Source organism: Schistocerca cancellata, chromosome 6 (assembly GCF_023864275.1).
Source record: "Schistocerca cancellata isolate TAMUIC-IGC-003103 chromosome 6, iqSchCanc2.1, whole genome shotgun sequence".
Classification (NCBI taxonomy): domain Eukaryota; kingdom Metazoa; phylum Arthropoda; class Insecta; order Orthoptera; family Acrididae; genus Schistocerca; species Schistocerca cancellata.
Window position 1 is genome coordinate 132,121,536 of NC_064631.1, and position 17,349 is coordinate 132,138,884.

General features: G+C 47.8%; 1 protein-coding gene across 1 annotated transcript in view; it reads left to right on the forward strand.

Annotated features, from left to right (window-relative positions):
• Positions 1-17,349, forward strand: part of LOC126191002 (uncharacterized) — a 132,612-nt gene that overhangs the window by 41,297 nt on the left and 73,966 nt on the right. Inside the window, exon 3 of the mRNA XM_049931684.1 lies at positions 5,224-5,426. Coding sequence (XP_049787641.1) covers positions 5,224-5,426 — 203 coding nt within the window. The remainder of the gene's footprint in view (positions 1-5,223; positions 5,427-17,349) is intronic.

The window sequence follows — 17,349 nt, forward strand, 5'->3', positions numbered from 1 at the left end:
AGCCAGTGACAAGTACCTTGGCGTCACCCTTGATCGTTGCCTCTCCTGGACCCCCCATCTCCGGACAATCCAAGCGAAGGCGAGCTCCCGACTCCGCCTCCTCAAACTCCTTTCTGGCCGCACATGGGGCCTGGACCACTCCACTATCCTCCACACCTACAAATCCCTCATCCGCCCTATCCTCTGCTATGCCCATCCCACCTGGATCTCTGCCCCTCCTACCTTCTACAAATCCCTTCAAATTCTGGTACACCATGAGCTCCGCCTAGCCTATCGCATAGGTCTCCCCTCCCCCGTGCGGATCCTCTATGACTTAATTCTGTTCCCATACCGCCTCCTTTTCCTCGAACGGATGTGGATGTTCTACACTTCCCGCAAACTTGATCCCCCTTACCCACTTGTCTCTCCCATCCTTTCCCACCCCCGTCTGCTGTCGCGCCTATATTCCCACACCCCACCCGCTCTACATCTCTCCACACCCTATACCCTTGCCCAAGGCGGCTTCTGCCAGCTCCCCTCCCTGATGACGCCCTTATGCCCTCATCCTCTCAATCCACCTCTCCTACCAACTTTGGTCCTTTCCCTTCTCTCTCTCCTCTCTTCCCCCATCCCTCCTCTCTCCCCATCCCCCAAGGCTTCCCCTACTCCCCTTCCTTCTTCCCTTCCCCTCCCTTCTCCTCTGCCACTGGCATCTACACCCTCCCCCTCTCCCTCCTACCTGCCCCTTTCCACTTTGGCAGGTACCCAGCCTTGTATGTCAACAGTGAATATTCGTGTGCAGGAGATGCCAGTGTTTTGTGTGTGTCTCCATGCTAGTATAATAATAATGCCCTGAGCACTATGGGACTTAACTTCTGAGGTCATCAGTCCCTTAGAACTAACTAACTAACCTAGGGACATCACACACATCCATGCCCGAGGCAGGATTCGAACCTGCGACCGTAACAGCAGCGCGGTTCCAGACTGAAGCGCCTAGAACCGCTCGGCCTAACGGCCGGTTATTCATGTTAGTACTTAAGTGTCTCCAGATTGGTGCTCCACCGTTCACATGTGTACTTTCTGTCTTCTCTGTTTGTGACCAAGAGCTGAACGTTTTTTATTCGGACATTGCGCCTGTTTATGAGTACATGTATTTTAATATGACTACCGTGTTTTACCCGCCATGTTTGTTTTGTTTTTTTGTCTCTACTTATGATATATTTGTCAACTGTTGCCGAAGAGCGGCATAGATAGGACGCTGCCGGCCTACATTTCCTGTAAAGGTGTTTAAATAACAATAAAGAAAAAAATGCTCAGCCAGCGAGTGTAGTCGTTGCGTGAGTCTTGACATATCGCCTCGACAATAGACAGCGTGTTTATCGTTCTTTGTTTTCATTACTAGTGGACGTCTGGGATTCGTTTGGTTGTCTCTGTCACTCCGTTGCTTCTTGCGTGTTGTCGTCATAAGGTCCCTCTCCATCGTCCATCGCCCGTCGTTGTTTCGTGTCCGTCCTTTCCGATCGTTTGTCTGTTTGTTCGCGGGCCGCTCTCCGTTTGGTCCCGCCGCGCTTTCTCGGCCACCCCACGACCGTTCCGATCGCGGTTGCAACAGGTTACAACAAGGGTGGTATTATTTATGCGCCCGCTGGTAAAAATTAGGATACCAGATTCCTCATTTGTGCCACCTGTAGATTTTTGAGAATAAAGTGTAACTCGTTCATTTTTTTTAAGAATTTTCATTTCTTAAGTCAGGTACTTAGAAGAAAATCCTAAATTGAGGACGGCATTATTTAAACAATTCTGAAAGTTACTGTTTAGGCTATAATAAGTAAAATCTTAAAGGTAATGCAATTTGGGCAGTCGTCCCTCCTAATACGTAGCTCGTCGCTTCCTGTAACGTATGCTCTTGGAATTTCAATAAATCTCTGTGCCACACAACGCCTCTCTTCTAAAGACTGCCATTGGAGTTTGTTCAACATCTACATCTACATACATACTCCACTAGGCACCAAACGGTGTGTGGCGGAGGGCACAATTCGCACGTAAGTCATGTTTCTCCCCCTGTGTTCCACTCGCGGAACTCGAGAGGGAAAAACGACTGAACGCCTCAGTACGAGCTCTTTCTTTGAATGGTGAACATTGCGTGATTTGAAAGTTGGTGGTAATAATATATGCTCCACATCCTTGGTGAAGATCGGATTTCGGAATTTAGTGAGCAGCCCCTTCCGTTTAGCGCGTCGTCTATCTGCAAGTGTGCCTCACATCAAACTTTCTACGAGATTTGTAACGCTCTCGCGATGACTAAATGTACTAGTCACGAATCTTGCTGCTCTTCTTTGGACCTTTTTGATCTCTTGAATCAGACTCAATTGGTAAGGGTCCCGTACAGATGAACAATACTCTAAGACTGGATGAACTAACGTATTGTAAGCTATTTCCTTTGTTGAAGGACTGCATCGCTTCAGGATTCTACCAATAAACCGCAATCTAGAGTTCGCCTTACCCGTTACTTGTGTAATATGATCATTCCATTTGAGGTCATTTCGAATAGTCACACGCAGATACTTGACGAATGTTACCGCTTCCAAAGACTGGGCATTTATTTTGTACTCTTACATTAATGGGGATTTTCGCCTTGTTATACGCAGTGGGTTACACTTACTAATACTGAGAGATAACTGCCAGTCATTACACCACGCATTAACTTTCTGCAAATCCTCGTTGATTTGTTCACAACTTTCGTGTGATACTACTCCTGTAGACTACAGCATCATCGGCAAACAGTCTAGTGCCGCTGTCAATACCATCAACGAAGATCGTTTATGTAAATCGTAAAAAGCAGCAGACCTATTACGCTGCCCTGGGGCACACCTGAAGTTACGCTTGTTTCTGCTGAAGTCACTCCGTTCAGGACGACATACTGCTCCCCGTCTGTTAGAAAACTTTATATCCAACCACATATGTCATCGGATAGACCGTAATCGCGCACTTTTTGGAGTAAGCGACAGTGCGGAACTTAGTCGAACGCCTGTCGAAAGTCGGGAACTATGGCATCAACCTGGGAGCCGGTATCTAGAGCCTGTTGCTACGTTAGGAGTAGTACCGATTAGATGATCCCGTGACGAAGTGAACCCATCTTCGTTTGATCTTTTCTATATACCCTATTAACCCACCTGGTAAGGGACCGAGACTGATAAATACTGAAGAATCAGTAAAAACAAGTGTTCAATAAGACACTTCTTTCGTGGAAGGATACGTTTCCTTGTTAATCTCTCAATGACTTTCAGCCTAGCATCTGCTTTCCCTACATTTACGACAAAGGAAAAGGAACCACTACTTCTTGTCGCGTGCCGACCTACTGATACCTGCCACCCTTCCAAAAGAGACAGAGAAATTACTCATACTGTGCGTTATACAGATGATCGAATTAGCAACTAATACTGTATTGGTCTGCTTCCTAAGATCCAGACTAGAGTGCTGCAACGCTCAATGTTTGACCGGTCACGGCTCGCCTGTTGACGGGGGGACCGAGCAGCTCGTGTCCGGCCCCACACGACTCGGCTCGGTCACGTACTCGCCCCATGTCTGATGTCCGGATTCCGGACACGCGGATAACCGAGCATGACCGGTCACCGCTGACGTCTCACATCGCCTCGCCACGGCTCGCTGCTCTGTACTGTACAAATCCAACGCCCCCCCCCCCCTCTCTCTCTCTCTCTATCTCTCTCTCTCTATCACACACACAATGTATTTATTTCCGTCTGTCTCTCTCTCTCTTTTAAGACAAAAGTAACGTTTCCAAGGACGGGTACGTGACACAGCTAAATTCATAAAGCATTTGGAAAGTAAAATGATATTTCAATACAATCGCGGATAGAAGACGAGTGTCATTTCCAAACAGAAGATCTATTTTTCCTTTCATTAACAGGAAGCATTGAATAAGTGTTGTACCTGTAATCTAAAAGACAACCATCTTCACAAAGAAAGCATACAAAGAACATCCAATATTTACAGACGTAACTTGTCATACTTTTCACTTGTTTGCAACAGAAACAAAAATTATAGTTATTGTTGATCAGTAAATCACTAACGCGGCCCGCATCTCGTGGTCGTGCGGTAGCGTTCTCGCTTCCCACGCCCGGGTTCCCGGGTTCGATTCCCGGCGGGGTCAGGGATTTTCTCTGCCTCGTGATGGCTGGGTGTTGTGTGGTGTCCTTAGGTTAGTTAGGTTTAAGTAGTTCTAAGTTCTCGGGGACTGATGACCATAGAAGTTAAGTCCCATAGTGCTCAGAGCCATTTGAACCATCACTAACGCGTTCCGGATTTAACTGGCTGACATGTGGCACGTTAACTTCTCCATAATGCGCACCTAGATGTATTAATTCTTTGCCTAGTTCTCTGAAACCTTCACTGGAATCAGCACTAAAAGGTCTCACAGCGTTAGCACAGATTGCAACACACTTTGCTGTAATACTATTTTTTATTACTGCCGGTATCCCTGAAGGAGCTGTATCTTTGTGAGGTTTCTTGCAACTATGTTTCTTTAAATGAGTGGTTTCCGACTGGAAACACAATAATGTTGAGCAGTTTATGCACGATACGTACCCAGTAGACGCACTGTTTTCGTCTATAACCAACAGAAATGTACTCCATACTTGGCTTTTTAGACCCTCCCTTTCTTCAATGTGTAAACATTAGTTTCAATCTTACGTCTTAACTGCACTGGCTTCCTCGCGCTGCATGATTACAGAGAGAGACAAACCACAAATGAGAAGACCGCACTGGCTACAGTCTCACACCGATAATGACACGTGTAAGGCCGGCCGCGGTGGTCTAGCGGTTCTGGCGCTGCAGTCCGGAACCGCGGGACTGCTACGGTTGCAGGTTCGAATCCTGCCTCGGGCATGGGTGTGTGTGATGTCCTTAGGTTAGTTAGGTTTAAGTAGTTCTAAGTTCTAGGGGACTTATGACCTAAGATGTTGAGTCCCATAGTGCTCAGAGCCATTTGAACCATTTTTTTTGACACGTGTAATATGTTTGAAGTTACGTGCTACGTATTCGGTCACGGCATCTATGCTCGGTTACTAGAACTAGTGCGGGCAGCCTATCCAGTTAGGGTGTGCTCGCCCCATCTCGTATTTTGTGCTCGCTTACTCGGCCATGCAGGACTAATCCAGACCAGTGTGAGTCAATCCCACGCGTTTTGAAGTTACCAGACGGCAGTTACGGTTACGGACTGCGCAGGGACATCGACGGCTGCGCCAGTGACGGTGTCCGTGGCTAGCACGGCGGTCGCCCCCGCCGGCCACCGCGGCTTCAGCCTTCGCTACCGCCACCTGCCGTGCTGCGGGGGCGTCATCAGCAACAACACCTTCCAGCTGTCCAGTAGCGTTCTGCCTACTGGGCGCAACTACTCCTGTTCCTGGACCGTGGTGCCCGCCACTCAGGTACGTATTTCCAAGCTGCGTGCTTTTCTATGTACCAGATGATACGTATGTGTGCTTCTCCAAATCCACATTCGTAGTTCGTCTTACTCATCATGGAAGCGTAAAGGTGTCGCGGAGAATAAGAATGCACGAGTGATTCTCTGCAGGAGCTGGATGGAGGCGCAGATGATGTCAAAATTCTTTACTGTTAACCGGGATCAGCCACAACATTATAACTACCTACTTAATAGCCGGTATGTGCACCTTTGGTATGGGTAACAGTGGCGATACCAAAGCAGTGAGGCCTTGGTAGATCGTTGGAGGGAGTTGGCACCACAGCTGCACACACAATTCACGTAAATTAGGGGGAGGGGGGGGGGGCTGATGAGCCCTGATGCCTCGTTCAGTCACATCCCAGATGTGTTAGATCGTGTTCAGATCTGGCGAGTTGGGGGACCAGCACATCAATTGGAACTCCCCACTCTGTTCTTCAAACCACTCCTTCACACTACTGGCCTTGGGACATGGCTCACTGCCTTCTTGAAAAATGCCAGTGCCATTGTGGAACATGATCGTCAAGAAGGGGTGCGTGTGGTTTGCAACCAGTGTACGATACTGCTTGGCCGTCATGGTGCCTTGCACGATCTCCACTGGACGTCCACGTGAATCTTCCCCAGGGCATAATGGAGCTGCCACCAGCTTGTCGCCGGCCGAAGTGGCCGTGCGGTTCTGGCGCTGCCGTCTGGAACCGCGAGACCGCTGCGGTCGCAGGTTCCAATCCTGCCGCGGGCATGGATGTGTGTGATGTCCTTAGGTTAGTTAGCTTTAACTAGTTCTAAGTTCTAGGGGACTAATGACCTCAGAAGTTGAGTCCCATAGTGCTCAGAGCCATTTGAACCATTTTGAACCAGCTTGTCTCCGTCCGCAGTAAAGATGTCAAGGAAGCTGCTCCCCTGGGTGAATACGGATTTGCGTCGTCCCATTGGTATCGGGATGCATCAGACTATACGTATTCTGCCACTGCGCCAACGTTTAGTGCCAATGGTCACGTGCCAGCTTCAGTCGTAGTTGCCGATGCCGTGATGTTAACTTTGGCACATGTATGGGTCGTCGGCAGCAGATGCACATCGTTAGGAGTGTTCAGTGAACTGTGTGTTCAGACACAATTGCACTCTGTCCAAGTCTGATGTTAGTTCCGCCACAGTTCGCCGCCTGTCCTATTTTACCTGTCTGCCCAGCCTACGACCTCCGACATCTATAATAAGAGGTGGCCGTCTCGATGTAGTTTGGTTTCGCCACATGTTGAAAACACACGCCACATCAGTCCTGGAACACCCGACAAGTCGTGCAGTTTCCTAAATGCTCGTGGCCTCGGTGAAACTTAGATAGATCTCGCTCCTTCCTCGATTCATCGTGCGTGTGTCTGACTAGCAATCATTCTTAGCCAGCTGACGCCGCTTTCACCTGGAAGGGCTTATATCGTTAGTAGGTCGGTGGTCAATGTTTTGGCTGGTCAGTGTATAGTCCGATTAAAACAAATTGATGTTTGACGTTTGACTCTTGCCACTGCAGTGTTGCCACATCCGCTGCTGGCTACCGCTCGGTTAAAGACGACACACAAACATCGCGGATCACTTCACAAATGCTGTTGATGTCTAAGGCGGAGCAATGTTGGAAGAGGCCGCCGCGAGGTATGACGGAAATGGCTGACGCTCTGACGACAGCTGATTTTAAGTCACCAATGAGTGAACTGAGACAGACGACCGATTTTGTAGTTCTGAATTTAAATTTATGTCCTAAGCTAACCAAAATGTCGTGATGTGCTATGTATTCAAGAAAACGGCGATCAACAGTCTGCGGCAGAAATATAATCACGACCGCTTTGTTCACGGCGTTTAAGGCTAACCTCTAAGGGGGAAATCAAGAGAGAAAAATTTCAGAATATACACTCCTGGAAATTGAAATAAGAACACCGTGAATTCATTGTCCCAGGAAGGGGAAACTTTATTGACACATTCCTGGGGTCAGATACATCACATGATCACACTGACAGAACCACAGGCACATAGACACAGGCAACAGAGCATGCACAATGTCGGCACTAGTACAGTGTATATCCACCTTTCGCAGCAATGCAGGCTGCTATTCTCCCATGGAGACGATCGTAGAGATGCTGGATGTAGTCCTGTGGAACGGCTTGCCATGCCATTTCCACCTGGCGCCTCAGTTGGACCAGCGTTCGTGCTGGACGTGCAGACCGCGTGAGACGACGCTTCATCCAGTCCCAAACATGCTCAATGGGGGACAGATCCGGAGATCTTGCTGGCCAGGGTAGTTGACTTACACCTTCTAGAGCACGTTGGGTGGCACGGGATACATGCGGACGTGCATTGTCCTGTTGGAACAGCGAGTTCCCTTGCCGGTCTAGGAATGGTAGAACGATGGGTTCGATGACGGTTTGGATGTACCGTGCACTATTCAGTGTCCCCTCGACGATCACCAGTGGTGTACGGTCAGTGTAGGAGATCGCTCCCCACACCATGATGCCGGGTGTTGGCCCTGTGTGCCTCGGTCGTATGCAGTCCTGATTGTGGCGCTCACATGCACGGCGCCAAACACGCATACGACCATCATTGGCACCAAGGCAGAAGCGACTCTCATCGCTGAAGACGACACGTCTCCATTCGTCCCTCCATTCACGCCTGTCGCGACACCACTGGAGGCGGGCTGCACGATGTTGGGGCGTGAGCGGAAGACGGCATAACGGTGTGCGGGACCGTAGCCCAGCTTCATGGAGACGGTTGCGAATGGTCCTCGCCGATACCCCAGGAGCAACAGTGTCCCTAATTTGCTGGGAAGTGGCGGTGCGGTCCCCTACGGCACTGCGTAGGATCCTACGGTCTTGGCGTGCATCCGTGCGTCGCTGCGGTCCGGTCCCAGGTCGACGGGCACGTGCACCTTCCGCCGACCACTGGCGACAACATCGATGTACTGTGGAGACCTCACGCCCCACGTGTTGAGCAATTCGGCGGTACGTCCACCCGGCCTCCCGCATGCCCACTATACGCCCTCGCTCAAAGTCCGTCAACTGCACATACGGTTCACGTCCACGCTGTCGCGGCATGCTACCAGTGTTAAAGACTGCGATGGAGCTCCGTATGCCACGGCAAACTGGCTGACACTGACGGCGGCGGTGCACAAATGCTGCGCAGCTAGCGCCATTCGACGGCCAACACCGCGGTTCCTGGTGTGTCCGCTGTGCCGTGCGTGTGATCATTGCTTGTACAGCCCTCTCGCAGTGTCCGGAGCAAGTATGGTGGGTCTGACACACCGGTGTCAATGTGTTCTTTTTTCCATTTCCAGGAGTGTATTTGTTTGGATAGACATCTTCCGCAGCAAAATTGCTGTTTTAGCGGTAAAAGCAACCTATAATTTCTCGCAGACACTGAAACTATCCACACACTGGCTACATGGCATGCCGCGCTACCAGCCGATGAGCAGTCCTGGTTGGGACTTGGTTGAGATTATAGGCGACAGAAGCACATTCTCAACGAAAAAAGAATAACAGGAATAAAATTAAGGGCAAATAAAAAAGTTAATATGCTGAAATGAATGGCGAAGTACGAGGCATGTTTTTTTTAAGTAAGTTCTGTTTTGTTGTAGATAGTAGTAGTTCGCGCGCATACCGCAACGGTCGCGTGCGTCGTTTACCGGCTTACCGTGGGGACAACTGTGCTCAGTTTCAGCTCTGTAGCTAGCCTGTACGGTTCTGTCTTGTGCTTTCAAAACGTTTAAGGCTATCAACTCGCCCGCCACGTGTGAGGTTCGCTCAGAAATACGGTTTTTGTCAGCATGAAACCTATCTGCGGCAGAAATTCCTCGACATATTAGCGAAGTGTACGGTGACACTGTTACGAGTGAAAGCAACGTGCGTAAGTGGGTATGAGAGTTCAAAGACAGCCGTGACAACGTCCATGATGAGGATCGCTCCGGTCGCCATTCTTTGATTACAGACGATTTGGTGGCTTCAGTTGAAGCGAGGATTCGTGAGAACAGGCGCTTCACAATAACAGCTCTCTCAAACGAATTTCCTGATGTGTCGAGATCAGCGCTTTACAACATTGTTTCTGAACACCTAAAGTTTGGGAAAACTGTGCTCTCGTTGGGTCCCGAAACTCCTAATAGAGGACCACAAAAACCAAATATTTGAGTGTGTGATGAAGTTCTTGACTCGTTATCACGAAGAAGGTGATGGCTTCTTGAGTCAGATCGTAACTGGAGACGAAACATGGGTTTCGCATATCACGCCCGAATCGAAGCAACAGAGCATGGAATGTAGACACACACAATCGCCTGTAACGGTGAAGGCCAATCAGACCCTGTCCCTGCGCAAAATCATGGCGTCGGTGTTTTGGGATAGGCATGATGTTTTGTTGGTCGACTTCATACAACGAGGAACAACTATCAATGCAGAAGCATACTGCCAAACCCTGAGAAAGCTACGCTGAGCGATTCAAAGCAAAAGACGCGCCATGCTGACAGACGGAATTGTCCTTCTCCATGACAATGCAAGACCTCACACTGCAGATAAGACCCGCGATTTATTGGGCAGTTTTGGCTGGAAATTTTAAGACCACCCGCCCTACAGTACTGATCTTGCGCCGAGCGATTACCATCTGTTCCTCCAACTCAAACAACACCTCTGTGGCAACCGTTACAATGATGACGACGACGTGAAAACGGCAGTAAACTCTTGGTTATCGCAGCAGGTGGCAAGTTTTTATGAAGAGGGTATTTTAAAATTGGTTGGGAGGTATGATACGTGTTTCAAAAAACTTGGCAACTATGTCGAAAAATAGAGCGAAGTATTTACTTTCTGAAAATAATTTTACTTTTTTGAAATAATCTTTCGTCGTGTACTAATGTTCAAACGGACCTTACTTAAAAACACACCTTGTATTAGAAACTTAAAAAATATTAAACCAGTTAACTAGATAAAAACGATAGTCTTGTAATTTGATTTAGAAAAATAGAAAATTTCGCTGCATTTGAGGAGATTTTAACAAAAAATGGTTCAAATGGCTCTGAGCACTATGGGACTCAACATCTTAGGTCATAAGTCCCCTAGAACTTAGAACTACTTAAACCTAATTAACCTAAGGACATCACACACATCCATGCCCAAGGCAGGATTCGAACCTGCGACCGTAGCAGTCCCGCGGTTCCGGACTGCAGCGCCTGGAACCGCACGGGGCCACCGCGGCCGGCTGGGAGATTTTAACCTTCGACGTTCTGCACGTCAGGTCTTTACGCTAATCATTACGTTATGACATTACACGGCAAAATGCGGTTTCATTTATGTCGTATGTTTCGGTCGCAACGATTACTTGAAAATCTTAAAAAAATCGGCTCCATGCAGTATCGTGAGCAGCTTATCTAATATGACTATAATAACTGTAAAAATGTCGCTGAATCGCGTCTTGCACAGAGGGATCCAGTAGTGTGATTAGTCCTATGTATGAAACGTATGTATATCGTTAGCATCGTTGTGCGTTGTGTGTTGTGTGTTGTGTGTGGTGTGTGGTGTGTGTGTGTGTGTGTGTGTGTGTGTGTGTGTGTGTGTGTTTTTCGTTTTTGGTGTGGTAGCCATTTGCAATGAAATACGAAATTAAAAGGACCACATCCAAGATTCGAGATCCAAGTGGCGAACGGTTCTGCGTGGCGTTGAGCGCTCTGATGGAAGGAAACCTGTAGTAAGCAGACAACTAGTGACGGGCGCTGAACACTCCAACCAGGGACACCAATGTGGCCGCGCAAATAAGTGCTTGTCAAAGAGGCAGCGTAGCAGCGAGCGGCCTTCTACCGTATTCCAAGCGGTCGACTGTCGGTGAATCAGGATGACGTGACAGCGTCCTGGCTAGGGTAGCCGCAAAACGTAGGCTATTGGCCAGGCTACCGGGAGACAGCGGTGACCTCCAGGTGGCGGACCCTGGACAGCTGCAATGCTGCATCCAGTAGCGTGGGACCACAGCAGCACAGACATGGGAGAACCTCAGTTTATACCTCGGACGGTTGCTTTATCGGTGACGGGTCTGTGGGGATGATAGTAGAGTGACTGTAACTTGGGCCGGCCGGTGTGGCCGAGCGGTTTTTGGCGCTTCAGTCTGGAACCGCGCGATCACTACGGTCGCAGGTTCGAATCCTGCCTCGGGCATGGATGTGTATGATGTCCCTAGGTTAGTTAGGTTTAAGTAGTTCTAGGGGTCTGAAGACCTCAGATGTTAAGTCCCATAGTGCTCAAAGCCATGTGAGTCACTTTGACTCTAACTTGAGGGCTATGCCGTCAAGTAGCGGTCGCTGGTCGGAAGAGTGTCCTCCGGCAGAGACTGACGTATGGCGATGTACTGCGCAGCCGTGCCGATGACCTACTCGGTGGCCCCTTGGGAACATTGCGGTGTTCCAAAATTTTTTAACAAATTTTTGGGACTGATTCCTTACATCAGAATAAGAAAAGAGTTCATACAAACATAAGCCCGAAAACTATTCATTTTCGAGTTGGTAATTAAAGTTGACGATCAACGGCTTTCCAGATACAACGCAACAACTTCTCATACACTCCTGAAAATTGAAATAAGAACACCGTGAATTCATTGTCCCAGGGAGGGGAAACTTTATTGACACATTCCTGGGGTCAGATACATCACATGATCACACTGACAGAACCACAGGCACATAGACACAGGCAACAGAACATGCACAATGTCGGCACTAGTACAGTGTATATCCACCTTTCGCAGCAATGCAGGCTGCTATTCTCCCATGGAGACGATCGTAGAGATGCTGGATGTAGTCCTGTGGAACGGCTTGCCATGCCATTTCCACCTGGCGCCTCAGTTGGACCAGCGTTCGTGCTGGACGTGCAGACCGCGTGAGACGACGCTTCATCCAGTCCCAAACATGCTCAATGGGGGACAGATCCGGAGATCTTGCTGGCCAGGGTAGTTGACTTACACCTTCTAGAGCACGTTGGGTGGCACGGGATACATGCGGACGTGCATTGTCCTGTTGGAACTGCAAGTTCCCTTGCCGGTCTAGGAATGGTAGAACGATGGGTTCGATGACGGTTTGGATGTACCGTGCACTATTCAGTGTCCCCTCGACGATCACCAGTGGTGTACGGCCAGTGTAGGAGATCGCTCCCCATACCATGAAGCCGGGTGTTGGCCCTGTGTGCCTCGGTCGTATGCAGTCCTGATTGTGGCGCTCACCTGCACGGCGCCAAACACGCATACGACCATCATTGGCACCATCGCTGAAGACGACACGTCTCCATTCGTCCCTCCATTCACGCCTGTCGCGACACCACTGGAGGCGGGCTGCACGATGTTGGGGCGTGAGCGGAAGACGGCCTAACGGTGTGCGGGACCGTAGCCCAGCTTCATGGAGACGGTTGCGAATGGTCCTCGCCGATACCCCAGGAGCAACAGTGTCCCTAACTTGCTGGGAAGTGGCGGTGCGGTCCCCTACGGCACTGCGTAGGATCCTACGGTCTTGGCGTGCATCCGTGCGTCGCTGCGGTCCGTTCCCAGGTCGACGGGCACGTGCACCTTCCGCCGACCACTGGCGACAACATCGATGTACTGTGGAGACCTCACGCCCCACGTGTTGAGCAATTCGGCGGTACGTCCACCCGGCCTCCCGCATGCCCACTATACGCCCTCGCTCAAAGTCCGTCAACTGCACATACGGTTCACGTCCACGCTGTCGCGGCATGCTACCAGTGTTAAAGACTGCGATGGAGCTCCGTATGCCACGGCAAACTGGCTGACACTGACGGCGGCGGTGCACAAATGCTGCGCAGCTAGCGCCATTCGACGGCCAACACCGCGGTTCCTGGTGTGTCCGCTGTGCCGTGCGTGTGATCATTGCTTGTACAGCCCTCTCGCAGTGTCCGGAGCAAGTATGGTGGATCTGACACACCGGTGTCAATGTGTTCTTTTTTCCATTTCCAGCAGTGTATTTATGAAGCCGTTTGACTCATTATATCATAGATGGCGTTGTGTTGCCAGGGAGAGTTGTTTACATTCAACGTGTCCATAGTTTACATGTTCTGCAGGTAGTGAGTTAACTGAAAGCGCTCTCCTTTCAAACACGGCAGGGTAATCATTTCGTGAGCAGGCGGACATGATTTTTATGGACGCCAGTGCGGATGGTAATGGATACGAGCTCCCAGGGCTGAATCAGACAGCGTTTTAAGACTAAAGACAACCGAGTCATCTAATCTTTGGTGCTGTGTATAGTCGCATTCCTGAGACACGTACCGTAGTATTATAGACTATTGACTGAGGAAGAAAACGTGTTGCTCATACATCTGACCAGGAGGGACACGTTCTATGGTCTGTTGAAGAAGAGCCAGACATCAAAATACTCCAGACTCATCTTCAACGTTTGCAGGGCCTTAGATCTACTGATCACCCACCGTGGGAGAACTTTCACCGATGGTTTGTTGCTCAAACTGCCAATCCATTGTTTGTCTCTTCATCTACATCTACATATACATGGATACTCTGCAAATCACATTTAAGTGCCTGGCAGAGGGTTCATCGAACCACCTTCACAATTCTCTATTATTCCAATCTCGTATATCGTGCGGAAAGAATGAACACATATATCTTTCCGTCCGAGCTCTCATTTCCCTTATTTTATCGTGGTGATCGTTTCTCCCTATGTCCCTATGTAGGTCAGTGTCAATAAAATATTTTCACATTCGGAGGAGAAAGTTGGTAACTGGAATTACCTGATAAGATTCCGTCGCAACGAAAAACGACTTTTTCTTAACGGTTTCCAGCCCAAATCCTGTATCATTTCTCTGACACTCTCTACCATATTTCGCGACAATACAAAACGTGCTGCCTTTCATTGAACTTTTTCGATGAACTCCGTCAGTCCTATCTGGTAAGGGTCCCACACCGCGCAGCAGTATTCTAAAAGAGGACGGAGAAGCGTAGTGTAGGCAGTGTCCTTAGTAGGTCTGTTACATTTTCTAAGTGTCCTGCCAATAAAACGCAGCCTTTGGGTAGCCTTCCCCACAACATTTTCTATGTGTTCTTTCCAATTTTAGTTGTTCGTAATTGTAATACTGCCATTCATTACGTACATTTCGTAATGATGAGTGAGAGAGCGAGCACTTCGTCATTCTCTTACGATATGGCCAAAAAATAGTGGGAGCAATCATCAAATTCTTTAAGATATTGAGTAATAATTAACACTTCCTTCAATCTCCGTTTGTAAAGAATTCTACTTGCTTTCTGAAACCATTCTAAAATAGGGAGGAGAAAATTGATGGATGTTTTGATTTTGTGGGATGACGATGGGGAGAAGGGGACAGATGACACTTAAAAAGAATGATGCTTGGGCACATTTGCGCACAGAGAATATAGTCCACAGTTTGATACAACAGAGTAAGTAAACGGAGTTGTCGTGAACTGAAATGTAAGACACGTGACGTTAGGGGACAGGTTCAAATGGCTCTGAGCACTATGGGTCTTAACTTCTGACGTCATCAGTCCCCTAGAACTTAGAACTACTTAAACCTAACTAACCTAAGGACATCACACACATCCACGCCCGAGGCAGGATTCGAACCTGCGACTGTGGCGGTCGTGCGGTTCCAGACTGAAGCGCCTAGAAACACTCGGGAACTCCAGCCAACGTTAGGGAACTGCCTTCGAAATGTGACTAAGAAAAACTGACAGTTTAACATAAATCAGCAGAACGCGGCGGCCAGGAAGATATGGTCTGAAATTGACACGGAGACATTCGAAAGGAAATGCACGTCTGAAGCAGAATGCACGTCTGAAGCAATACGACAGCGTTCGACAAAAGCAGAAGTGGACGGGAGGTGTGAAATATATAGCACGGTTGCTTTGCTAGTGCACGTTCTTGCAGAAACTTGTCTCATGTATTGGGAGACGAGTTCCAAACACCGTATTCCATGAAATATTGACAGCTCTCCGGCGCGTCCCATTTATCCTGGGAGCATCTGGCAACTTCGGCCGGCCCTTCGCCACGCCCCAGACTGACGCAAGTGCCGAAAAGTTGGCAGCCCTTCGTGTAGGACGCCACTCAGCCAAGACGGACAGTTTTTGCCAGTCAACACAAGGAAACGCCGCAGCCGGCGGCGTCTCTACTTCTAAACTTACTTCTCCCAAGTACCAAAGTATACCACTGGTAAACTATTTTATTTATTATCGGTAGATCCAGTTTTACACAAATATACCTATTGTTAATTTTCCTCAACGAGCTACAGTACACGTTTTTTTCCAATATTCAGATGAAATCGTCTGACTTTCAACTTATTGTTTACGAATACCACATTCCTGGGTTTTCTACGAGATTATCTTCATTTTGCTGCTACTGCACATGAAAAATGAGCTACGGAATGACATAAATCGAATATAAAAACCAACTGGAAACAGAGTGATTCACGAAAATATGCTAGTAAATGGTTCAAATGGGTCTGAGCACTATGGGACTTAACATCTGAGATCATCAGTCCCCTAGAACTCAGAACTACTTAAACCTAACTAACCTAAGGACATCACACACATCCATGCCCGAAGCAGGATACGAACCTGCGACCGTAGCGGTCGTGCGGTTCCGGATTGAAGCGCCTAGAATCGCTCGGCCACACCAGCCGGCTATGCTAATATTTTAGTATGTTATTCTACAAGTAAAACTAAAGAAAGAAGTACGTAGAAACATAAGTCCTCAAATGTATGGTTATGGAGTTACGGCTAAAAAAAGATTTTGCCTGGAATTTAGCAACTTCGCTAATATGAAGACATCGCAAAACAGTACGAGGTTAAAGTAAAGCATGATTTCTATTTATTTTGTTGTTATTGATCTGGTGAATCTAATAAAACATGTCCCAGACGTGTATCTGCAGTAGTTTTCCAGAACATCCAGATTATGAACGCTAGGCAGAGAACACGTATCCCGTAACATTCGAAATAACGGTTCGTGAATTCGGAATACTCAGAGTTGGATAACATACGATATATTTGTTAACTCCAGCCGTAGCATTACCATCACATTTGCCAGAAATAAACACCATATCTGCGTGTCCCTCGGTTGTAAATTTAAAAGACATCCCCATTAAAAAAAAAAAAATCTTTGAACTACAACAGATACTATGTGGTTTCACTTAAATATACTGTTGTTATTATATTCTTTCACTGAAAAATACAGAAAACTAACTCGTTTCAAGGTTAGAAAATGACTGAAACAACTCACTAACGGCTGCGAACAACGACAACCGTTTCTACGTTATTAATCGAAAGTAAACAAATTTACTTGTATAATAATCTTTGCTACTCTGGATGTTCTCGAAAACTACTGTAGACACACCTCTAGGACATGTTTTATTAGATTCGCCAGACCAATAGCAACAAAATGAATGGAAATCGTGCTTTACTTTAACCTCGTACAGTTTTGCGTTGGCTTCATATAAGCGAAGTTTCTAAATTTCAGGCAAAATATTTTATTAGCCGTAACTCCGTAACTAAACATTTGCGGACCTATGTTTACATGAACGTTTTTCTTTAGTTTTACTTTTAGAATAACATATTAAAATATTTGCATATCTTCGTGAATCACTTTGAATAATGAAAGATGGATGCATGTGTCTACAGGTGAATGTGGAAAAAACTGAATGTTAAACTGACGTAACGTCGAAAAGAAACAACACTAGTTCAGATCACTTCGGCCTAGTTCTCGGTTTTAAATTTGTTCTCTCAGACATTTACCTGCGCTAGAACAGATCGTAGATTAGAGTACATAGTTCGCAGCATAGCGAGGAAAATTCACACACACACACACACACACACACACACACACACACACACACACACACACACAGCTGACCATTAAAACTGCAGTATCA